The sequence below is a fragment of the Hypomesus nipponensis genome, chromosome 11, assembly GCF_054491055.1.
Source record: "Hypomesus nipponensis isolate SF chromosome 11, ASM5449105v1, whole genome shotgun sequence".
NCBI lineage: Eukaryota > Metazoa > Chordata > Actinopteri > Osmeriformes > Osmeridae > Hypomesus > Hypomesus nipponensis.
Window position 1 is genome coordinate 2,037,501 of NC_140371.1, and position 25,000 is coordinate 2,062,500.

At 48.4% G+C, this 25,000-nt stretch overlaps 1 protein-coding gene across 2 annotated transcripts in view; it reads left to right on the forward strand.

The window, feature by feature from the left end:
• The first annotated feature begins 14,450 nt into the window (after positions 1 to 14,450).
• The window catches only part of mlip (muscular LMNA-interacting protein), a 42,455-nt gene continuing 31,905 nt past the window's right edge, over positions 14,451 to 25,000 (forward strand). Inside the window, exon 1 of one of the 2 annotated variants that reach the window (XR_014768802.1) lies at positions 14,451 to 14,592. Coding sequence is in view for 1 of the 2 variants with exons in the window: in XM_084709028.1 (XP_084565154.1) it covers positions 14,521 to 14,592 (72 nt within the window). In the remaining variant the exon portion in view is untranslated. The remainder of the gene's footprint in view (positions 14,593 to 25,000) is intronic. The other variant, XM_084709028.1, reaches the window with a different exon arrangement.

Here is a 25,000-nt window from a genome sequence, read left to right on the forward strand (position 1 = left end):
ACACACGTACACACACACACACACGTACACACACACACACGCACGTACACACACACGTACGCACACACACACACACGTACACACACGCACATACACACACAGGCACACGCACACACGCACCACTGGATTGTTGTGTAGCAGAAGACCTGTAGCACCAGCAACCAGCATGCCTCTGGAAGAGACCCCAGCTTAGGAAGGATCTACGGAGCGCTGCCTATATTAGTCTGTGCTGATGGCCAGACAGCAGGTGTGTCTGTGCCCTGCCCGCTGTGTCTTACAGATAAGCCTGTCTGCTGTGCTTCATCCTGACTGGGAAGTCAGAGAGGGAGTCATGTACCTGTTTTATACCTGCTACACCTTTATTCATACTAGAATGTGCGACATGTTCAACCTTCTTTGCCTTGTACGATAACAAAAATGTTTGGTTTCTCACTGTCTATCTATTCTTATACTGCCAAATATTACATTTCTCAATAAACGTTTCTCTGGAGTGCTGCGGGTCTTTGAGAGGGACTGCTGATTGAGGTGGAGGGCTCTGATGGAGCAGCAAGACCAAACTCTCTCTGTCTCAGCCTGGACACTGTTCCCCCCTAATCTTCCACTCCTAGTCCAGCTTTGACAGCTGGTGAAGAGATGGATCTGCCACAACGCTAAACTCCCCTCTCTTCCTCTTCATCCTGCTTTTCGTTTGTTGGTGGCACGTCTCTGTTTCTCTCATCTTCCTCTTCTTCGTCCCCCCTCAAGTTTTGAGAAGATTATTTGAACTAGTAGAAGGAGGTGCATTGGTGTTAAAGCTGATATGTCTCATGAGTGGAGAGAGATGGAACATTCTGCACTCTGGGAATGTGGGGTGATGCAGATGGTCACATCAACCAAGTAAAACAGGCCTGATCAGAGTAGGTCTCAAGTTCAAGTCTTTTATTGTCAGATGCACAGAACAACACAGGGCCAGACTGGGCACCTGGCATAACATATCAGTACACAGAACATACATTACATCTATGATAAGCTCAAATATAGTAAACCTCCTAATATACAAATAATATACAATATTCAAAATAGTATACTAAACCTCTAAATACACCTATACTAACCTTATAAACCTATAAGACAAGTGAAGTACAATAGTGAAATATTGCTTATAGTGCAACCATTGGCTGAAATAACCTATACTAACCTTATAAACCTATTCTAACCTAAGACAAGTGAAGTACAATAGTGCAATATTGCTTATAGTGCAACCAGTGGCTGAAATAACCTATACTAACCTTATAAACCTATTCTAACCTAAGACAAGTGAAGTACAATAGTGAAATATTGCTGATAGTGACAGTGTCCGTGTCTGTTCATAAGCCCAATGGCCCTAGGAAAGAAACTATTGTCCATTCTGCGTGTGCGAGACCGAATGCTTCGATAGTTATATCCAGAATTCATGCTTTGCTAACAATTCCTTTAACTCTATCTAAACTCTGTTTTGTTTTTCATGAGTTGTGGAGATTACATGTTACACTATAAATGTAACTATCTATTTAAGGATATTACAAAACAACTGATCAACAGTTATGTTTCAATACTGTCATGAGAAATAGTGGTGAAACACAACAGAATTTCACATAATTTATCGTTGGATGTGTTTAAAAAAATAACAAACTGTTGCCAACGACAAAGTTAAAGTTGAGGTCAAGTTTCAAGTATTTGTCAAATCCAAAGTGACTTGCAGGACATTTGAAAATAAAACATTTTTAACAACCATGAGAAACTAAGCATTATGCATAAACAACCAGCATAGCCAGATAGACCTAAGTGATCAACTGAATTATATATACATGAATCGTAAAGAAAACAAATTGGCATCACAACATCTGTCCTTCTCTTTTTCCTCACTTTAAAGTGTTCAGCAGCATACAGTTGTGTAATTTAGATTGAAGAAGAAATGAATTTAGCAATGTCAAGCTCATGAAGCCTCCCATAGGAAGTCTTTGGACACCACTTGTCAGGAGGGGACAGACTCTAAAGCCTAACCGATTATTAAATATCATTTTGTGACATAATTTTGTGACATAATTTTGGGATCATTTGTAGCTGCAACCAGCGGACTGGCCATCGGGAGCACCGGGAGAATTTCCAATGGGCCGAAGGCACTTATGGGCCAGAGGGCCGCTTGCCTTATCATTTTTTTTACAACTATACAACTACTAAATTTCGTCAGAAGATTGAGTGACACGGTTTTCCAGCAACACGGTTGGCCGGCCCCCCTTTCACCTAGGACGGTTGGTCGATATCAAATGAACGTCTACACAGCCCTTAGTGCCGCTTATACACAACAATGACACTGACAGATCGAAAGCCAGCTAGTAGAGAATATAAATATGGAAAACCTATGGAGCTAGAAAGCTAACAAAAGTATCTGAATTTGAATATGAAAGATCTGAAATATTTGTGTGTCGAATTTCATAAAACTGAAATATTTTGCTGTTGAATATATAATATCTGAATTATTTGTATGCCGAATTTAATAAAACTGAATTATTGTGATCCAAAAATACAAATTTCTAAAATTCAGATTGCAGTAATTCAAATTCTTGAAATTCAGATTACTGAAATTCAGATTCTTGAAATTCAGAGCGCTGAAATTCAAATTGCGGAAATTCAGATTGCGGAAATTCAGATTCAGATTTTGTCTGAACTAGGCCAAAGGTGAAACAGCTTGCTTTCACAGGGAAAAGTAGACGATTTCAGAACGACCGAACTTTACCTCAGAACAAACTGAGTTGCTAGTTGGAGGAATACCCAGATCACACACAAGTATCTGGGATAGCACACATACGTCCCGATGTGTAGAAGATACGTTGGCAAGATCTAGTATGGAGATCGTTGGCATTTGATCGAAACTGACTTCCAGACGACATGTGGACAATGAATCCAATCACACCCGGCCGCACTACAGATATATCCTGTTAACCATAGATAACTCATTATATCTATGCTGTTAAATACTATGTCCGATCTCTCAGACAGCAAATATTTCACTGTCCATAACCGATCTGAAATGTCACTTAGGAAATGAACATAGCCTATAGGCTGAACATAGGAATAAGGAGACAATGAAAAATATGCTTGACCATCCAAAATTGGCTATTAGTAATACAGTAGCTAGCTAGCGTGACTTGATTCAACCTGGATTTTCTGTGTGGGTATTATAATTAAGAGACACAATTGAAGTTCATGATTTTATATCAGGCTGGATGTTGATGCCATCAAGCTCTTAAAAGAACTCCAACACAGAAAAGAGCGCTTCATAAGCACTTGCTCCATACTCTTCCTCCAACGAGCAACTCTTAGCTTTTGTTCTGGGGTAAAATTCGGTCAGAGAATGTCTATATTCGGTCGTTCTGAAATATTCTACTTTTCCCTGTGAAGGCAAGCTGTTTCACCTTTGGCCTAGTTCAGACAAAATCTGAATTTCCGCAATCTGAATTTCGGCAATCTGAATTTCAGCAATCTGAATTTCAAGAATCTGAATTTCCGCAATCTGAATTTCGGCAATCTGAATTCCTGCAATCTGAATTTCAAGAATCTGAATTCCTGCAATCTGAATTTTAGAAATTTGTTTTTTTGGATCAAAATAATTCCGTTTTATTAAATTCGGCATACAAATAATTCAGATATTATATATTCAACAGCAAAATATTTCAGTTTTATGAAATTCGACACGCAAATATTTCACATGTTTCATATTCAAATTCAGATACTTTTGTCAGCTTTCTAGCTCCATAGAAAACCAGGCTAAACGTAAACGTAATTACCTTCACTAGACAATGTTTCACAATTGAAAAAACGGCTGTTTGTTTGTTTTACATAATGCTCCCAAAACTATTTTTCGCTCGTACTACGGTGGCCTTGAAGTGCAAAACACTCCCCCCGAATACGAGTCAACTCCCCCCAAATCGGATGACTTGTTCACCTCCCCCCAATACAAAAACACGCTCCCCCAAATGGAAAACGATCACATTAACTCAAAAACACATTACATTAACTCTGAACGGAAAGGGTAGGTAGGCCTACTACACTTTAGCGCTGATTGGATGCAGTAGGCTAACTAACAAGACATATAAAATTGATCGACAGAAGTACACAATGCAATAGCCTGGCAGAGTTACATGCACCAGAATATTTGTTCTGTACATAAACTTAATTGGAATAAGAAGAAAACACAGCAGGGAACACAGCAGCTGACAAAAGAAAGATCATTTCATGCCACAAGTAACATGCACACAATAAAACAACCAAAGATATCTATGGATGAAAACCAGTCTACAGATTTATACTTACCATTTTCCAGCAGTACACCATCCTAAGTTGTAATAACATTCATGTGCGCCACATTGAAAGGCACATCTATTGAGACATTTTCAAGGTTCTGCTGTAAAACCTGCTATTCAATGGCAGAAGAAAACAGCTAACAACTTATTTATCCACTACAGTTTATATAAGCCAAGATGATTTAGCCAACAGGAAACACAGAGTTTGATGAAGTGACAGTAAAGTTAAACAGCACTTACTCCACACCAGTGCAATCATCATCAGCACAACGTATAGCACGATCACTGGCTTCATGGCTTCTCTTTGGGGTGTTGATGCTGTCCAGTGAGAACTGAGGAAAAAGTCTGACTGTGGCCTGGTTGCAGCTGCTTTTATACATGATGAACTCTGCTGCAATCACATTCAGCCTGTTACGTCATCCCATTCAGCCTGTTACCTCATCACATTCAGCCAGTTACCTCGTCACATTCAGCCTGTTACCTCATCACATTTAGCCAGTTACCTCATCACATTCAGCCTGTTACCTCATCACATTCAGCCTGTTACCTCATCACATTCAGCCTGTTACCTTATCACATTCAGCCAGTTACCTCCTCACATTCAGCCTGTTACCTCATCACATTCAGCCTGTTACCTCCTCACATTCAGCCTGTTACCTCATCACATTCAGCCAGTTACCTCATCACATTCAGCCTGTTACCTCATCACATTTAGCCAGTTACCTCATCACATTCAGCCTGTTACCTCATCACATTCAGCCTGTTACCTCATCACATTCAGCCTGTTACCTCATCACATTCAGCCAGTTACCTCATCACATTCAGCTAGTTACCTCCTCACATTCAGACTGTTACCTCATCACATTCAGCCAGTTACCTCATCACATTCAGCCAGTTACCTCATCACATTCAGCCAGTTACCTCATCACATTCAGCTCACACACAGCTCTGGGTCAGCTGACTAATTCCTTTTACCTGAGAATCTCCCAGAAAAATAATATTAAATATATTAAATGTTGCATCCCAACACGTATAAATGTAGACGATTAAGTCTTTCATTCTTTACTATAAACATGTTTCAAAGACAAGTCATCACAGAATATTACAGTTCTTCCTTAGCAAACCTGCCCCTCAGTCTGCCCCTGAGCAACAACGTTGCACATGCCCATTTCAATGCATCGCTGAAACTGGGGTTTCAGAAGATATTTTGCAGGGGTTATCTTAAGTTCCACCGTCTTTCATGCATTGGTTTCACCTGGAACATTGCTTCTTCAAAGGTGAGTTTCTTTACAGAAATAGTTTTATATATATAAATGTATTTGCAGAAATTGAATGCGGCGTGCTATTACTTAAGGGTTTGAAATGTAGGCTATTTAGCCTTTATTTGCCATCAGATTCACATTATTTAAGTTAGGATTTCGCTAGCTAGAGGTGTCAGTGAGTGTGTGTGTCAGTGAGTGTGTGTGTCAGTGAGTGTGTGTGTGTCAGTGAGTGTGTGTGTGTCAGTGAGTGTGTGTACACTGTATACAGTGTACGCCCCCAACAATCTTAGAACAACAGTCTTAGAACAACAAGAGAGAGAGAGAGAGAGAGAGAGAGAGAGAGAGAGAGAGAGAGAGAGAGAGAGAGAGAAGAAGGCCTGTTGCTGAAAGCTTTTCCCTGAAACTCAATGGCAAATGTTACATCTGCTCTTTAGGGAAATCACAGCAACATTTCCCCATCCGGATTCCACTGCAGGTGGCAGAGGTTTTCCAGATTGTTATTGGCCTGGGGGCTTAAGAGAGAGAGACCACCCTCTCCAGCTCATGGTGGTCTGCATGAGCACATACCAGACACACACGACACTCATGCAGGAGAGAAGACACGCGACATGCTGGAGGGTTAGGATTCCTCTGTTCTTACTGACATACTACACCCTCTGGCTGTCTGGCATCTAGCCCCAGAGCTTCCTAGACCCCTAGCTTTGTAACCCTCTAGCTCAGGGGTTTGAACTGGTTTTGTACCAGGGACCACCATTCTTACTAGAAAGTAATTTGCGGCCCACTGATGTGCCTGCACGCGTGTGTGTGTGTGCGTGCCTGCATGTGTATAGAAGGACGTTTTTACATTTGGTTTTCCATGTAGCTTTAATTTAAAAACCTCAAACAACGGTTGATTTTCAGTGCTTAAGAATTCAAAACAATTAAATTATTTTAAAATTAAATAGCAGTTTGTAGTTGTACTAGTAGTTGTTGTTCTAGCCCCAAGCCGATTTCATTACCTTTATATTATTTTAGACATATTTTTCTTATTTTAGATATTTTTCACGATTTTCAAGAGTAATCTGGAAATGTGTTGAAATATAAAAGCAAATTTATAAAAAAAACAAAAAAAACAATGGTGGACTGATCAACATAGGCTCTTGTCGCGGACCCCCTGCATTGCCACCGTGGACCACCAGGGGGACGCGGACCCCCAGTTGAAAACCCCTGCTCTAGCTTCTTAGCCCCCTAGCTTCCTAGTCCCCTAGCTTCCTAACCCTCCAGCAATCTAGCACGCTAACTTCCTCGCCCCCTAGTTTCCTAGCTTCCTATACCCGTAGTTGTGCAGCCCCCTAGCCCCCTAGCTTCATAGCCCCCTAGCTTCCTAACTTCCTAGCCTCCTAGCTCCCTAGCCCCCTAGCTTCTTAGCCCCCTAACTTCCTAGCCCCCTAACTTCCTAACTTCCTAGCCCCCTAGCGTCCTAGACCTCTAGCTTCCTAGCCCCCTAGCGTCCTAGCTTCTTAGCTCCCTAGCTTCTTAGCCCTCTAGCCCCCTAGCCCCCTAGCTTCATAGCCCCCTAGCTTCCTAACTTCCTAGCCTCCTAGCTCCCTAGCCCCCTAGCTTCTTAGCCCCCTAACTTCCTAGCCCCCTAGCTTCCTAGCTTCTTAGCTCCCTAGCTTCTTAGCCCTCTAGCTTCCTAGCCCCCTAGCTTCCTAACTTCCTAGCCCCCTAGCTTCCTAGCCCCCTAGCTTCCTAGCCCCGTAGCTTCTTAGCCCCCTAGCTTCTTAGCCCCCTAGCTTCTTAGCTCCCTAGCTTCTTAGCCCTCTAGCTTCCTAGCCCCCTAGCTTCCTAACTTCCTAGCCCCCTAGCTTCCTAGCCCCCTAGCTTCCTAGCCCCCTAGCTTCCTAGCCCCGTAGCTTCTTAGCCCCCTAGCTTCTTAGCCCCCTAGCTTCTTAGCTCCCTAGCTTCTTAGCCCTCTAGCTTCCTAGCCCCCTAGCTTCCTAACTTCCTAGCCCCCTAGCTTCCTAGCCCCCTAGCTTCCTAGCCCCCTAGCTTCCTAGCCCCGTAGCTTCTTAGCCCCCTAGCTTCTTAGCCCCCTAGCTTCTTAGCTCCCTAGCTTCTTAGCCCTCTAGCCCCCTAGCCCCCTAGCTTCATAGCCCCCTAGCTTCCTAACTTCCTAGCCTCCAGCTCCCTAGCCCCCTAGCTTCTTAGCCCCCTAACTTCCTAGCCCCCTAGCTTCCTAGCTTCTTAGATCCCTAGCTTCTTAGCCCTCTAGCTTCCTAGCCCCTAGCTTCCTAACTTCCTAGCCCCCTAGTTTCCTAGCCCCCTAGCTTCCTAGCCCCGTAGCTTCTTAGCCCCCTAGCTTCTTAGCCCCCTAGCTTCTTAGCCCCGTAGCTTCCTAGCCCCCTAGCTTCCTAGCCCCCTAGCTTCCTAGCCCTCTAGTTTCCTAGACCCCTAGCTTCCCAGCCCCCTAATGTCCTAACCCCCTAGCTTCCTAATTTCCTAGCCCCCTGCCCCCCTTGCTTCCTAGCCCCCTATTTATGCAGCACCCTTACCTTTTGGCCCCCTAGCTTCCTAACTTCCTAGCCCCGTAGCTTCTTAGCCCCCTAGCTTCTTAGCCCCTTAGCTTCCTAGCCCCCTAGCTTCCTAGCCCCCTAGCTTCCAAGCCCCCTAGCTTCTTAGCCCCCTAGCTTCTTAGCCCCCTAAGAAGCTAGCTTCTTAGCCCCCTAGCTTCTTAGCCCCCTAGCTTCCTAACTTCCTAGCCCCCTAGCTTCCTAACTTCCTAGCCCCCTAGCTTCCTAACTTCCTAGCCCCTTAGCTTCCTAGCCCTCTAGCTTCCTAGACCCTTAGCTTCCCAGCCCCCTAACGTCCTAACCCCCTAGCTTTCTAATTTCCTAGCCCCCTGCCCCCCTTGCTTCCTAGCCCCCTATTTATGCAGCACCCTTACCTTTTGGCCCCCTGGCTTCCTAACTTCCTAGCCCTTAGCTTCCTAGCCCCCTAACTTCCTAGCCCCCTAGCTTCCTAGCCCCCTAGCTTCCTAGCCCCCTAGCTTCCTAGCCCCCTAGCTTCCTAGCTCCCTAGCTTCTTAGCCCCCTAGCCCACAAGCCCCCTAACTTCATAGCCCCCTAGATTCCTAGCTTCCTAGCCTTCTAGCTTCCTAACCCTTCAGCTATCAAGCCCCCTGACTTCCTAGCCTCTTAGCCATCCAGCCCCCTGGCTATATAGCCTCCTAGATATGTGTCACACCTGGACAGGCATGCTAATAAGCAGGAGTGTGTGCTGCTTCAGAACACTCCTGATAACGCGAATTTCCAGCTCAGCCATGTGTCATTACAGCAAGGATCAGAAGCAGCCAATTATCAGGACATGGTTGTGGAGTAACAAGCCTCCTGTTTGAATGAGATAAAACAGAGGTTGTTTTAATTGGCTTTGTGGGATGTAAGATAATGACTTTGTATATGTGAGTGAGGTTAGAGACACTGTAGGCACAGAGAGAGTTGTACTCACACACACACACACACACACACACACACACACACACACGCACACACACACACACACACACACACACACACACACACACACACACACACACACACACACACTAGATTGGGGCTGAGAAGACAGAGGAGTGGAAAATTTACGGTCACATGACATGCTGTTTTTGGATGCTTTTATATAGGCGATAGTGGTTCCCTATTACTGTATCTGAAGTCTCTTTCCCGAAATTCAGCCTTGGTGCAGAATTATAGCCACTACAAGTAGTCCCACAATCAGCTTTCCTCAAAACGCGCTGTTTCAGTGTCTGTAGCTTTAAATGCTAATGAGGAGCAGACAGGCGGCAACATGCTCTAATGTTTACAACGGATGTATCGCAATGGCTCGTAGACCCGTTGCTGTAAGATGCCTCGAATTTAGCCATTCTCATGTGATCACCATGGTTTGCAGAGGTGCACACTCAGTCATTTCAATGAGGGGAAAGGCAGATATCGAGACCAAGAAAAACGATACCGATACAGAGGGCGTTCTCGGAAAGACAGAGAGGAGGAAGGCCAGGAGGAGAGGAGGAGGCCAGGAGGAGAGAGGGAGGAGTGGAGAAAAGGGGGAGGCATGGAGGAGAGGGGGAGGCCAGGAGGAGAGGAGGCCAGGAGGAGAGAGGGAGGAGTGGAGAAAAGGGGGAGGCATGGAGGAGAGGGGGAGGCCAGGAGGAGAGGAGGCCAGGAGGAGAGAGGGAGGAGTGGAGAAAAGGGGGAGGCATGGAGGAGAGGGGGAGGCCAGGAGGAGAGGAGGAGGCCAGGAGGAGAGAGGGAGGAGTGGAGGAGAGGGGGAGGCCAGGAGGAGAGGGGGAGGCCAGGAGGAGAGAGGGAGGAGTGGAGGAGAGGGGGAGGCCAGGAGGAGAGGGGGAGGCCAAGAGGAGAGGGGGAGGAGTGGAGGAGAGGGGGAGGCCAGGAGGAGAGAGGGAGGAGTGGAGAAAAGGGGGAGGCATGGAGGAGAGGGGGAGGCCAGGAGGAGAGAGGGAGGAGTGGAGGAGAGGGGGAGGCCAGGAGGAGAGAGGAAGGCTAGACAGAAACAGAGAGAAAGGGAGAGGACACAGAGGCCAGGAGGAGAAGGATTGAGAAACCGACTGGCAGGCACAGCTGCAAACAGAATGAGAAATGTGGCGCACTTAAGGGATTAGGGTCGACTGCTGAGGTCTGCTTTTCACCCACTGATAGGGGGTGACAGGGTGAAGAGGTGTGCGTGTGTGTGTAATGTGGGTTGTGGAGGATGATGTGTAGAGCAGGGGAGGGGATGGAGGAAAGCTGAAGATGGAGTTATTGGGGTTGAAGGGAAGGTTTGAGAGCTGGAGTAGGGGGCTGGGGGGGGGTCAGATGGCTGAGCAGTTAGGGAGTCGGGCTATAAATCAGAGGATTTTTGGTTCGAATCCCGGCTGTGCCAAATGACGTTGTGTCCTTGGGCAAGACACTTCACCTTACTTGCCTCGGGGAGAATGTCCCTGTACTTACTGTCAGTCGCTCTGGATAAGAGTGTCTGCTAAATGACTAAATGTAAATGTAAGGGTGAGGGATGTGGGAGGGGACTCTGCGAAGGGAAATTGCGAGAGAAGAGGTAACTATTATTTGCATGTATGAACCAAAGCCAACGTCACAACTAGACACAATCACATAGATGACACTGAGCTTCGATGATCTTTCCCAAAGTATGAAAGACCAGAAGTGTTTTATTGAGTCTGGATTCTGTAGTCAGTGGCCATGAGCAGACAGTGTTTGTGAGTCATGGTTGGTGAGAGTAGGCCAAATATCCAGGGATGAAAGGGGTTAGGGTTAGGGATCAATCCCAAACTGTCTGACCTCCATGTGAGCAGGCTCCATCCTTATCATCTAAACCCTGAGGAAAATCATGTTCAAGATTAATGAAATAAAATGTCAAATGCGAATCCATTCACAGCGCTCTGCTGTGTATGAACAGGAAGATGGACAACAGTAGATGGTGAAATCCTATCTGTGCATATCAGTGAGACGCAGAGTAACAGGGCACGAGCATCTGCCTCTCATTCATGATTAGAGGTCATTCTAAATATCAGCTCTCTTGTTTCTAGGACTATCTAGTCTTTTCACGCGTTCTTTTCACATTCATCTTCCAAGGAATTCGTGCATATTGATCATTCATGTCATGTTCCCAGTCTTAGATTCTCAGAATGTTTGTTTCTTTCAAGTCATGTTTCTATGAATATACAAACGTACTCATCGTTCATGAATGCATTCATGTATTCAGTCTCTTGTTCTTCTCAATGTATCTTTCTTTTTCACCAGGCCTGCACATCAGGCCCCCTCGTTACAGTATCCACACATTACTTGAAGCGTTTCATCTGAAGGCTGGTCCTTTCATGGTACCCAAGCTTCATGTCATGTTTCGTCAACTGCAGGCGTGCTGACTGAGACCAGCCCTCCCCTTTCAGAGGACTGGACTACTGCAGGCCTTCTCCTTCAGAGGACTGGACTACTGCAGGCCTTCCCCTTCAGAGGACTGGACTACTGCAGGCCTTCCCCTTCAGAGGACTGGACTACTGCAGGCCTCCCCTTCAGAGGACTGGACTACTGCAGGCTTTCTCCTTCAGAGGACTGGACTACTGCAGGCCTTCCCCTTCAGAGGACTGGACTACTGCAGGCCTCCCCTTCAGAGGACTGGACTACTGCAGGCCTTCTCCTTCAGAGGACTGGACTACTGCAAGCCTTCCCCTTCAGAGGACTGGACTACTGCAGGCCTTCCCCTTCAGAGGACTGGACTACTGCAGGCCTCCCCTTCAGAGGACTGGACTACTGCAGGCCTCCCCTTCAGAGGACTGGACTACTGCAGGCCTCCCCTTCAGAGGACTGGACTACTGCAGGCCTCCCCTTCAGAGGACTGGACTACTGCAGGCCTTCCCCTTCAGAGGACTGGACTACTGCAGGCCTTCTCCTTCAGAGGACTGGACTACTGCAGGCCTCCCCTTCAGAGGACTGGACTACTGCAGGCCTCCCCTTCAGAGGACTGGACTACTGCAGGCTTTCTCCTTCAGAGGACTGGACTACTGCAGGCCTTCCCCTTCAGAGGACTGGACTACTGCAGGCCTCCCCTTCAGAGGACTGGACTACTGCAGGCCTTCTCCTTCAGAGGACTGGACTACTGCAAGCCTTCCCCTTCAGAGGACTGGACTACTGCAGGCCTTCCCCTTCAGAGGACTGGACTACTGCAGGCCTCCCCTTCAGAGGACTGGACTACTGCAGGCCTCCCCTTCAGAGGACTGGACTACTGCAGGCCTCCCCTTCAGAGGACTGGACTACTGCAGGCCTCCCCTTCAGAGGACTGGACTACTGCAGGCCTTCCCCTTCAGAGGACTGGACTACTGCAGGCCTTCTCCTTCAGAGGACTGGACTACTGCAGGCCTCCCCTTCAGAGGACTGGACTACTGCAGGCCTCCCCTTCAGAGGACTGGACTACTGCAGGCCTTCCCCTTCAGAGGACTGGACTACTGCAGGCCTTCTCCTTCAGAGGACTGGACTACTGCAGGCCTCCCCTTCAGAGGACTGGACTACTGCAGGCCTTCCCCTTCAGAGGACTGGACTACTGCAGGCCTTCTCCTTCAGAGGACTGGACTACTGCAGGCCTCCCCTTCAGAGGACTGGACTACTGCAGGCCTTCCCAGCCCAGGACACACATCGTGTATCAACCTGCATGTTGTCTACCTGTTGAATCCCTCCACCAGAACATCTTCTGTATTGTCTCTACAGGATGTTGTTGTTTGGCTGGACCTGATGTTTCCTCCAGGATCACATGACTCTTATGAAGAGACTTGTTGCTCTTGTTGGTTAGTTGTAACTGACTTAAAACTATTGTTTTTGCTGTGTAATATAATTTTGTTGCTTTTTTTTGTTCACAGGTTCATCCTTGCACTTTTCAAGGTTCATGTTGTTTAATTGTATCATGTTTAACTGCTCTTATGGTTCTTCCCTTTGATAATTATTTGGTTTTCACAATGTATGCTTCATGTTTTGGCTACCCACAATGGCTCGTTGTTATGATCAGTGACCTAGGCTCTTTTGTACAGCTCTCTTTTGGAAGTCGCTTTGGATAAAAGCGTCTGCGAAATGCATAAATGTAAATGTAATGTTGTTTGTGCTGTGTAAAGCCTTTGGAATTGCTTGTTGCAAAGTCTAGACTCTGTTTGACAGAGTTCCCGTCCCCATCGTCAACATCCTGTGCTCCCTGCCTGCTCAGACTGTGTACTGCTGCCTTGCCTGCTGCTCTGAGGCAGGGCTTTTCCCATCAGACAGAACCAAAGCCAAAGACCCTTTTCTGTTGCCACAAATTGATAAGTCAGTCCATGAGTTCATGACTGAAGTGGAGTGTCTGGTGGTCGGCCCTTAGCATTCTGTTACCGATGCTGGCCGATCTACCGCTGCTTGGCCGAGAGACAATCAGAGAACTGATTTGTGTGTCTGTGACCCTATGTGTGTATGTATGTGTGTGTGTGTGTGTGTGTGTGGGGAGGGGTGGTATGTTGTGTACTTACCACTAGCCATTCACGTCCTCTGAGGGGCTGGACAGCCAGGCTGAGTGTCACATCCGTACAGGGGTACATGACGGTGTAACAGCACAGTCTAACAGGCTCTGCGGGGACTCCCTGTTAACACGTAGCACTACCTTCACACCTGGCCTGCTCACACAAGGGGCATCAACTGGACTGCTGTGCTGGAAACACTGAGCGCTCTCAAACACACGCCAGGACTGCTGTTACGTACACACCCCACACACACACACACACACACACACACACACACACACACACACACACACACACACCCACACCCACACCCACACCCACACCCACACACCCCCCCACACACACACACACACCCACACCCACACACACACACACACACACACACACACACACACACACACCCACACACACACACACACCCACACACACCCACACACACACACATTCCCTATCACACAAACACATGTTGTTCACAAACACTCTCTCACACACACTCTCTCACACACACTCTCTCACTAACACACACACACACACTCTCTCTCTCTTTCTCTCAGACATACACATTCCTCTATTCTTCTCTTTTGTTTCGATTGAAACAGCAACAAGGACGGACTGGGTTCCCAGGGGCACTTGGCTCTGCAGCTGGCAGAGATAAGGAGTTCATTGTCATTATCGGTGCCTAAAGGACTGCTGCCTGCCATATGAGAGCTATTTGTGGCTTTTGTGTGTCTATAAATGGCAATCACTGCAGCTATGCACACACACCCAGACCGACACACACACACACCCACACCAGCGCCCACACACACATACATACTTACAGCCACAGACACAGCCCCGGGTATACATGGCCAACCCCTGATGAAGGAGCTGAGTAGGGGAGGTTGAAGCGCTCTGCAGAGCCCCAGTAGACATGCCTAGCCCTGGGGGGGCCTCAGCCCAGAGCGACCCCAGCCTGGAGGACCAGAACCACAGGCTCCGGGAGGTAAGAGTCGCTTTTAGCTTGCGCTTTATCCGAGCTCTGAGGAGTGAATGTGTGTGTGCATGTGATTGCGTGTGTGTGTGCGGGGAGGGGGGCCAAATAGAGAACACAGGAAGCAGCAGCTGCTCAGGTCTTAGAGGGTGCGTGTGTGTGTGTGTGTGTGTTTGGAGGTGGAGTGTGTGAGAATGCCGCCAGATCATGTGGGTGCCTGTTCCCTCTGACCTTCAGGAGGATTGATTTGAACTGGTTCTTGCCTCGCTGACCTATACACACCCAGATGATTTCCAGCTTCTCAGCCGTGTGGAACAGTGGTGTGGGTCATGGGCAGGTGCTGCTCCATATCCTGCTGGGTGGGATGAATCCTCTTCACAACGCCCCTGTGTCTTAAACCAGGCCATGTCTGATTCAATCAGAAGCACAGATTGAATCAGCTGCCTTGATGAATAAGACAGGCAAGCCTTCTGTGTTTACTGTGTTTAGTTGATGTGAGATGTAGCTCTGCTTGAGGTGTCACAGCCACAGAAACAACCCAGAAAACTATTCTTGAGCGAAGCTGCTCCGGAACCAGTGGAGAACCAGATTGCGTCATCCAATTAGTAAAGTGTCCCACTGTCAGGGTATATGTGAAGCTTGGGAACTGCAAGTAACACTCCATCTTCTGCCAGCATGTTTCCAAAACAAAAACATGATGGACTTCTAACGAGCATCTTCACTGTCATGGTTTCTGGACCGGAGCAGTGTCAGTGTGTTGGGCACCAGAGCTGGTGTGTGGAGCTGAAGGTGTGACTGTGTCGTAGCAGGGCTTGTTCGTTAAAGAACAGGTCAGGTCCACGCTCTCCCCTCCTCTCCAGTGCTCCAGCAGTCTGACGGCTGACGGCCTCGCCGCCTCACTAGCTGGGAGCCGCAGGAGAAACGAGCCTTAGCCAGGTCCTGAGAGACTCTCAGAAAGACGTCGCTGGAAGGGGAGCCTGGAAGTGCTGTGGGACTTTCAGTGTGTGTGTGTGTGTGTGTGTGTGTGTGTGTGTGAGTGTGTGTGTGTGTGTGTGTGTGTGTGTGTGTGTGTGTGTGAGTGTGTGTGTGTGTGTGAGTGTGTGTGTGTGTGTGTGTGTGAGTGTGTGTGTGTGTGTGAGTGTGTGTGTGTGTGTGTGTGAGAGAGAACAGGGGAGAACAGCTCACAGAGCTGTCACCGACCAGTCAAGCGGACACAGATACAATGTTTGTACCTGTACATTTCCTTAAAGGAGTAATGAACAACCTTGGTGGTGAACAGAAACCTTATGGGCTGAACATATCGTATTTTTTTATGTGATTTTTGGGGTCTAAAGGATCCCAGGTTTTCTCAGACCAGAGGCCCCGCCCCCTCCCAGACAGATGGCAGAGGCTGCCCCCCCCCCCCCCCCCCCCCCCCCCCCCCCCCAGAGGCTGTATCTCTGTGATGTGTTGACGTTAGAGGGAGGGGCCGCGATGAGATGGAACCCCACATTCTTGACTAGACCACGCCCTGCTGTTTATCCTCTCCCACACAGGAGAGATGCCACATGCTACAGCTGCACACCTAATCACAGGGTTGGCAGTGTCTGTGGGTGTGTGGGTGTGTCTGGGTGTTTGGGTGTGTGTGGGTAGGTGGGTGTGTGTGGATGGGGTGTGTATGGGTGTGTGTGAGGGTGGGGAGAGTGTGAGTGCGTGTGTATGTGTGTGTGTGTGTGTGGAGGTGTCTGTGTGTGAATAGTCTGTTGTATGTTTCTCTGGAGAGCCTTGAGAAGCGTGATGGGAGAGTGAGGGGAGTGAAGGAGAGAGAAGGAGAGAGAAGGAGAGAGAAGGAGAATGAGGGGAGAGAAGGAGAGAGAAGGAGAGAGAAGGAGAATGAGGGGAGAGAAGGAGAGAGAAGGAGAGAGAAGGAGAGAGAAGGAGAATGAGGGGAGAGAAGGAGAGAGAAGGAGAGAGAAGGAGAATGAGGGGAGAGAAGGAGAGAGAAGGAGAGAGAAGGAGAGAGAAGGAGAATGAGGGGAGAGAAGGAGAGAGAAGGAGAGAGAAGGAGAATGAGGGGAGAGAAGGAGAGAGAAGGAGAATGAGGGGAGAGAAGGAGAGAGAAGGAGAGAGAAGGAGAGAGAAGGAGAGAGAAGGAGAATGAGGGGAGAGAAGGAGAGAGAAGGAGAGAGAAGGAGAATGAGGGGAGAGAAGGAGAGAGAAGGAGAGAGAAGGAGAGAGAAGGAGAATGAGGGGAGTGAAGGAGAGAGAAGGAGAGAGAAGGAGAATGAGGGGAGAGAAGGAGAGAGAAGGAGAGAGAAGGAGAATGAGGGGAGTGAAGGAGAGAGAAGGAGAGAGGAGAGAGAAGGAGAATGAGGGGAGTGAAGTAGAGAGAAGGAGAGAGGAGAGAGAAGGAGAATGAGGGGAGTGAAGTAGAGAGAAGGAGAGAGAAGGAGAGTGAGGGGAGAGAAGGAGAGAGAAGGAGAGAGAAGGAGAGAGAAGGAGAGAGAAGGAGAATGAGGGGAGTGAAGGAGAGAGGAGAGAGAAGGAGAGAGAAGGAGAGAGAAGGAGAATGAGGGGAGTGAAGTAGAGAGGAGAGAGAAGGAGAGAAAAGGAGAGTGAAAGAGAGAGAAGGAGAATGACGGGAGTGAAGGAGAGAGAAGGAGAGAGAAGGAGAGAGAAGGAGAATGAGGGGAGAGAAGGAGAGAGAACGAGAGAAAGCCTTGACAAGCGTGAGGGGAGAATGAGGAGAGTGAAGGAGAGAGAAGGAGAGAGAAGGAGAGAGAAGGAGAGAGAAGGAGAGAGAAGGAGAATGAGGGGAGTGAAGGAGAGAGGAGAGAGAAGGAGAGAGAAGGAGAGAGAAGGAGAATGAGGGGAGTGAAGTAGAGAGGAGAGAGAAGGAGAGAAAAGGAGAGTGAAAGAGAGAGAAGGAGAATGAGGGGAGTGAAGGAGAGAGAAGGAGAATGAGGGGAGTGAAGGAGAGAGAAGGAGAGAGAAGGAGAGAGAAGGAGAATGAGGGGAGTGAAGGAGAGAGAAGGAGAGAGAAGGAGAGAGAAGGAGAATGAGGGGAGTGAAGTAGAGAGGAGAGAGAAGGAGAGAAAAGGAGAGTGAAAGAGAGAGAAGGAGAATGACGGGAGTGAAGGAGAGAGAAGGAGAGAGAAGGAGAGAGAGGGAGAGAGAAGGAGAATGAGGGGAGAGAAGGAGAGAGAACGAGAGAAAGCCTTGACAAGCGTGAGGGGAGAATGAGGAGAGTGAAGGAGAGAGAAGGAGAGAGAAGGAGAGAGAAGGAGAGAGAAGGAGAGAGAGCCTTGGTGTGTTTCAAGAGCCCACCTCCAAAATGTTCACTCCAACATCACTCAACAACGCAAAAGCTCTGTGCATTCTGTTTCAGTAGGGAGGAGGGGTGTGTGTGTGTGTGTGTGTGTGTAAGGGGGGGGATTTACCCCTCGTCCTTGTACGGCTTGCACGTGCCTTTGGAACAGTGGTGTGTGTCAGTGTACACCCAGTACGACCACCAACAGCGAGGGAACACACAGTTCTGTTGGCAGGGGCAGACCTGACGCTAAAACTGCCATATCTCCTTGTTGTGAACTTGATCTGTTCCACCTAGTACGGCCGTAGGAAGGAAGTGAATGTTTTTTTATTATATACATTTTTTAATATAGCCCTCATCAGATTTCGGACGCTTCCAGAATGCATTTGGAGAACCAATTGCACAACAGAAGCAAACACTCAAACACTCCGAGAGGTAATAGGATATGGAAGAGCTTCATGACCCCTTCTAAGGGGGGCTGGCTGGCAGGAGAGAGATGCCTGCCATAGCTTTTCAGACTATTTATTTATCCGCTGCCGTGGCTACCTAGGAAATGTAGTCACGGAGGTTACCATGTGGGAACACGCACAGATATAAACAAGCTTTACTAGCCCAAGCTGGTCCCCCTCAAAGCCACAATGCTTCCACTCATTTCACTCCACAAAAGAGACATGTACGAAGAAAACAATGATCATGAATGAGTCGATTGGCTTTGAATATCCAGCGATCAGAGCCCGAAACCAGCCAGTTAGACCAATTCAATGAGTAGTCCTGAGACTATGAAAAGCATAGGCAAAAACCGCCAAAAGAACTAGAAGCATAATAACAAAAAATTATTGCAAATGGAAAAATGCAGTGCATAATGGCGCAGTCTTTGTGCCAGGCCCTAAACTTGAAGTTCAGTTTGTGAGCGCACAAAGTCATGACAACCAACTTGCGCAACCCCCTCACTCACCCCCTCACTTACCCCCCTCACTCACCCCCTCACTCACCCCCCTCACTCACCCCCCTCATTCACCCCCCCCACTCACCCCCCTCACTCACCCCCCTAACTCACCCCCCTCACTCACCCCCACACTCACCCCCTCACTCACCCCCCTCACTCACCCCCCTAACTCACCCCCCTCACTCACCCCCACACTCACCCCCTCACTCACCCCCCTCACTCACCCCCATCACTCACCCCCTCACTCACCCCCTCACTCACCCCCATCACTCACCCCCTCACTCACCCCCTCACTCACCCCCATCACTCACCCCCTCACTCACCCCCTCACTCACCCCCCGCCCCTCCTGTCAGTCAACCACAGCCAGAGGGGCGTGGCGTGTGGTGATGGCTGCGGTGGCTGTCACACAGCTCAATTGACCTCTCCCCTCCTTGGCTGAGAGGGAAAAACAACAAGCTTGCCTTTCATCCTTGGAGCGCTCCCAGGAAAGACTTACACTGTGTGTGAGAGAACACACTTCTTCCACACCCTGGACACAGATTGCTGCTCTCTTAGCTCTTAGTCAGAGTAATGACATGTGACATCAGAGATTGCCACATACACACATTCCTCAGTATGGGAGTATTCATCTGAGTCCGGCCTGACAGATCGCAATCATCAGCCTCTCCACTCTGAGGTAATAGTGAAAGCTCTTTCGGGCTGACGTGAAGCAGAGTAATATGAGGGTAGACTTTGGGGCTTTGGGATCTGCACACTGGACACAGTCATTCTAGCTAGTGCCTGGCTGCTGGCGACTCGAGGCTGACAAATCAGCAGCTTTGATCCTCAGTCTTATCCAGGCATCCTCTTATCGACCGGCGGCTGCACTCCTACGCTGGGCAGCTCTTTGGGACTTCTCCACAGAGCTGTGGTGTCACCTGGCAGTGACGGTGAGGTGTAATTGTCGGCGAGCTCTCGGTGATGACATGTGACTCATCTCCCCCTCTGCTCAGACCTTCACTATCCGATCTTGTTAAGGCAGCATCCAGCTCAGGCGCCCACGGCACTCTGCGTCTCTCCTGTCTAGCGTCTAGAACAGTGTTTCTCAAACTTTTTCAGACCAAGGACCACTTAGCCAATAAATAAAAACTTGCGGACCATCTAACTAAATAGTAGACTATATCCCTGGAACAACAGGCCTCCAGACCTGGCACCGTACATTAGTTAGCGGAACATGATTTTCTAACGGATAATGTAAGCTCTTCTGCTAATTATAATTTCCATTAAGAAAAAAATTCAAGTTTTGAGACTGCTGAACGATCCGAGTGTTAATCAAGCACGGAGCCAGACGTTGTAAATATTCTAGCCCAAACCTCGGACATATGAGTTTGATGTGACGCAGATAGGGATTTCCACACAAAATGTTTGGCCATTATTTGAGCGCAAAAAACCTTGTCTAGTGATGTCATCACTCCGGCCCTGCTCCCATCCTTCCTCCCTGACGCGTATCGTTACGGTTGTGCCACCCGGTTCAACAATCAGTAGCCTATCTGGGAAAACCATTTAGAAAAGACGGGCTATGGACCCAACCAACTCTATTTGGGAGGGGAGAACTTCCTCACATGTTACAACCAGAGAGGCTCTGGTACAACCCATGCAGAGGCTGCGATGTCAGAATGCGGAACGTATGTAGCCCATTTTAATAGGCTACTACTGACTGTGTTTTCTTCGTTCTGAGTTGTATGTTAGAAATGTCGCAATAATTTACTCGTGGCCGTCTGAGACCATTACAGTGGCAGTGGGGGAGGCTCTGCCTCTCGTCATGTTTCACACGCATGACTGTGTAGAACCAAGGGAGCGTCTGTTGATGTGACATCGCATGTTCAAGTCAAAACACAGGTTGATTTACAGTTTAAGCTTTGGCCGAATCGAACAAGCCATGCTACAGGATATACAGCTTTTTTTTATTGACAGAAACTGACCAGAAATTCTCAGCTTTGGGGGTAGCTCAATGGGTTGAAACGTTTTACTGCAAAGCATAAGATCACAGGATTAATTTCAGTTTTTTGGCCTGTCATAATTTGTATTACTTGTTTAGTTAAACAGGCAGACATCATTCTGAAAACCATGCACAATTCCATGCAATTTAACCTTGAAATGTCAACCGTTTCTTAACCTTTGTACCAAAGCTGACAAAAAACTAATACTCATATCACGAAGTCGGAGCACTGCTAGATAATCAGCGTCAGATCCCTTGGGTACCCAGCATGCAGTGCGGCATGTCCAAAAGCGCAAAGAATTGTGGAAAATAGTTTGGTTACAACAGCCTTGCGAGGGATTTTAGTTGTTGTGTTCGTTCAATTAGATGTTTGTAATGTTATTGTTGCTTAATTAATATGAACTTGTTGATCACCCTGATTGTGTATGTTGTGTATTTTTAATCGTACAAGAGAGTCGGCTACTTTATTGTTACAGGCTATTCTTGTAAGAAGCAGAATACAAATTCTATCGTAGACCTGTTGCTGACATGACTTCAGTTAGTTATGCATCGACTGAGAGTCTGGAATTGTTTATGGCAAAACATGAAGCCGTTTTGCTCTCTTGTTGTCCAAGGTCTCAATCTTCTAAAGTGTACATGTTTATAATATTTTGCCATTTTGCGGACGAACCAGCATCGCTGCTTGCAGCTATATTCTATTTTTATTTTCAAGGGGCCCAAAATTCCTGCCGGCGCCCCTGCTTGGTTCCAGTCATATCATAGCCTCTGATCTTGTCACCAATTCATCCAAAGAGCCAGATATAAAACAGCTGACATCAAAATTGGATATCATAATTGTAGCAAGATCCCCCCAAGAATATTCCCACATGCAGTGCCAGTAGTGCCAGCGGGCAGCCTGTATCATCCATCCTGTGATTTGTCTGAAGCACCTGGCGTGCGCTGACCTCCCATGATTAGCAGTGTGCTGGTGAACGTGTCGTCTCATCAGACCACTTGTTTCATGACCTTCGTCACGGAGGACAGAAGGGCTGTGATTACCCCATGTATCACAGATTGTACTTGATGAGGGGGAAGTGATTAGCATGGAGAAACTTTTCCTAAACGGAGAGGTTCCGCCTGTCATTGAGCCGCCTGGCACGGACACACACAGCCACGGGTGCTCCCTGCAGAACGCCCTGTACCATCGGGATTCACACCATAAGATTCCAAATGATGTGATGACATATGACACCATAATGTGTCAACTATATAATCAGTATCCATGCCTTTCAGTATCCTCCTCACCACAGATTATAACGATAACACATCGACACTCTACATCAGTGTTCTATGATATACTGAACTAACCATTTTGCTATAATCAAGAATTTCATTATAAAGCTGTGTATAGTCACTAATACTGTTAGAAGGCTGTAAATCATCAATGAGTCTGTTTTTAACAGATACTGTATAATCAGTAAGTCCATCATTAAGCTGAATATAGTTTCATCAATATTCCTTGTGTTTCGGAGTAAAGCCAAGCTGGGGAGAGGTTCACATTGTCTTCACAGAGCGGGATCCCCACACACGAACTCACAGGCCTCCTGGAGCGTCTGATTTTGGATTCACATCATTCACTCAGCGCATGTCTCTTTCATCCAAGATTAAGACGCACACACGCCTCCACCCCCAATGCGTTTAATTAACCAAAGCCGTCTTTAAGAGCATCCACAGGACGCTATTTGACAAGAAGGCTTCTAGCACGCAACAGTATTTGGCTGATTAGGCGTTAAACAGGCTGGTACCCTCCCCACACCTCCAGACAACAAGCGGAGTGGGAGAATTACAAATGAGGTTGTTGATTCTGCACTTGTTTGTGGTCTGATAAAGTCTGACTCAAATGTCTGCTAGGTTTTGTAGGGAACATTTGGAGTGGAGCAGTGATTCATGGACGCCAGCGAGGTTTAGAAGTACTGGTCTCCTCAGGGGGCTGGCGGTCCTTATTGGCGCCGTTTGAAGGAGATCCTAAACCCTCTGTTTTATTAGAGAGTGAATGTCCCGCAGAGTCGGCGCATTCTGTCTGCAAACGCAACATCTCAGCTCAGATCGGCACAGCGAGAGATCACTAAACATCTTTCAACACTTCAGTTTGCATATTGATTCCTACAATATGAATCCTGACAACAAAAAAAGCTATGCATGGGATTACAAATAAACCATTGAATTCATAATAGACTCTTCCTGTCCTCCCCTTTTGATTGTTGACATACATACAGTGCACACACACACCAACACAAAACAACCATACACATATCACACACACGTAAAACGCAAACAAACACACACACCCACACCCGCCACACATCGAGAGTGAGCGCTCTGATAGCTCTGATGTCTGTATCAGTTTACAGTCTGTCTCACAGCACACAACATGCGTGTGCGTGTCACTGGTGGGACAGAGATGTCCAGCTCCCTCTGACTTCACGAGATGATGTCATGCCTCCTCCGAGCAGATGTGCGTCTCTCTCCGGCTCCACAGGGAGGGGGAGGGGGAGCACGGTGTGACCCACCGTTACCCAGAGGCCTGTTCCATAGAGCCAGCTAGCGTGTTGTGCCAAATGGCACGTGTTGGTGCTTCTACTGTAGGTGTGCAGTGTGTGGAGTGTGCATTTGAGTGTTATTTCAGTGTGGGTGCAGTGTGGGTACAGGGTGGGTACAGTGTGGGTGCAGTGTGGGTACAGGGTGGGTGCAGTGTGGGTGCAGGGTGGGTACAGTGAGTGTACAGTGTAGGTACAGGGTGGGTACAGTGTAGGTAGAGGATGGGTACAGGGTGGGTACAGGGTGGGTACAGTGTGGGTACAGGGTGGGTACAGGGTGGGTACAGTATAGGTATACGGTGGGTACAGTGTAGGTAGAGGGTGGGTACAGGGTGGGTACAGGGTGGGTACAGTGTGGGTAGAGGATGGGTACAGGGTGGGTACAGGGTGGGTACAGGGTGGGTACAGTGTAGGTACAGGGTGGGTACAGTGTAGGTAGAGGATGGGTACAGGGTGGGTACAGGGTGGGTACAGGGTGGGTACAGGGTGGGTACAGTATAGGTATAGGGTGGGTACAGTGTAGGTAGAGGGTGGGTACAGGGTGGGTACAGGGTGGGTACAGTGTGGGTAGAGGATGGGTACAGGGTGGGTACAGGGTGGGTACAGGGTGATTACAGTGTGGGTACAGGGTGGGTACAGTGTGGGTACAGGGTGGGTACAGGGTGGGTACAGGGTGGGTACAGGGTAGGTACAGGATGGGTACAGGGTGGGTACAGTGTAGGTACAGGGTGGGTACAGTGTAGGTAGAGGATGGGTACAGGGTGGGTACAGGGTGGGTACAGTGTGGGTACAGGGTGGGTACAGGGTGGGTACAGTATAGGTATAGGGTGGGTACAGTGTAGGTAGAGGGTGGGTACAGGGTGGGTACAGGGTGGGTACAGTGTGGGTAGAGGATGGGTACAGGGTGGGTACAGGGTGGGTACAGGGTGGGTACAGTGTGGGTACAGGGTGGGTACAGTGTGGGTACAGGGTGGGTACAGGGTGGGTACAGGGTAGGTACAGGGTGGGTACAGGGTGGGTACAGGGTGGGTACAGTGTAGGTAGAGGATGGGTACAGGGTGGGTACAGGGTGGGTACAGGGTGGGTACAGGGTAGGTACAGGGTGGGTACAGTGTGGGTACAGGGTGGGTACAGGGTGGGTACAGGGTGGGTACAGGGTAGGTACAGGATGGGTACAGGGTGGGTACAGTGTAGGTACAGGGTGGGTACAGTGTAGGTAGAGGATGGGTACAGGGTGGGTACAGTGTGGGTACAGGGTGGGTACAGGGTGGGTACAGGGTGGGTACAGTGTGGGTACAGGGTGGGTACAGGGTGGGTACAGGGTGGGTACAGGGTAGGTACAGGGTGGGTACAGTGTGGGTGCAGGGTGGGTACAGGGTGGGTACAGGGTGGGTACAGGGTAGGTACAGGATGGGTACAGGGTGGGTACAGTGTAGGTACAGGGTGGGTACAGTGTAGGTAGAGGATGGGTACAGGGTGGGTACAGTGTGGGTACAGGGTGGGTACAGGGTGGGTACAGTATAGGTATAGGGTGGGTACAGTGTAGGTAGAGGGTGGGTACAGGGTGGGTACAGGGTGGGTACAGTGTGGGTAGAGGATGGGTACAGGGTGGGTACAGGGTGGGTACAGT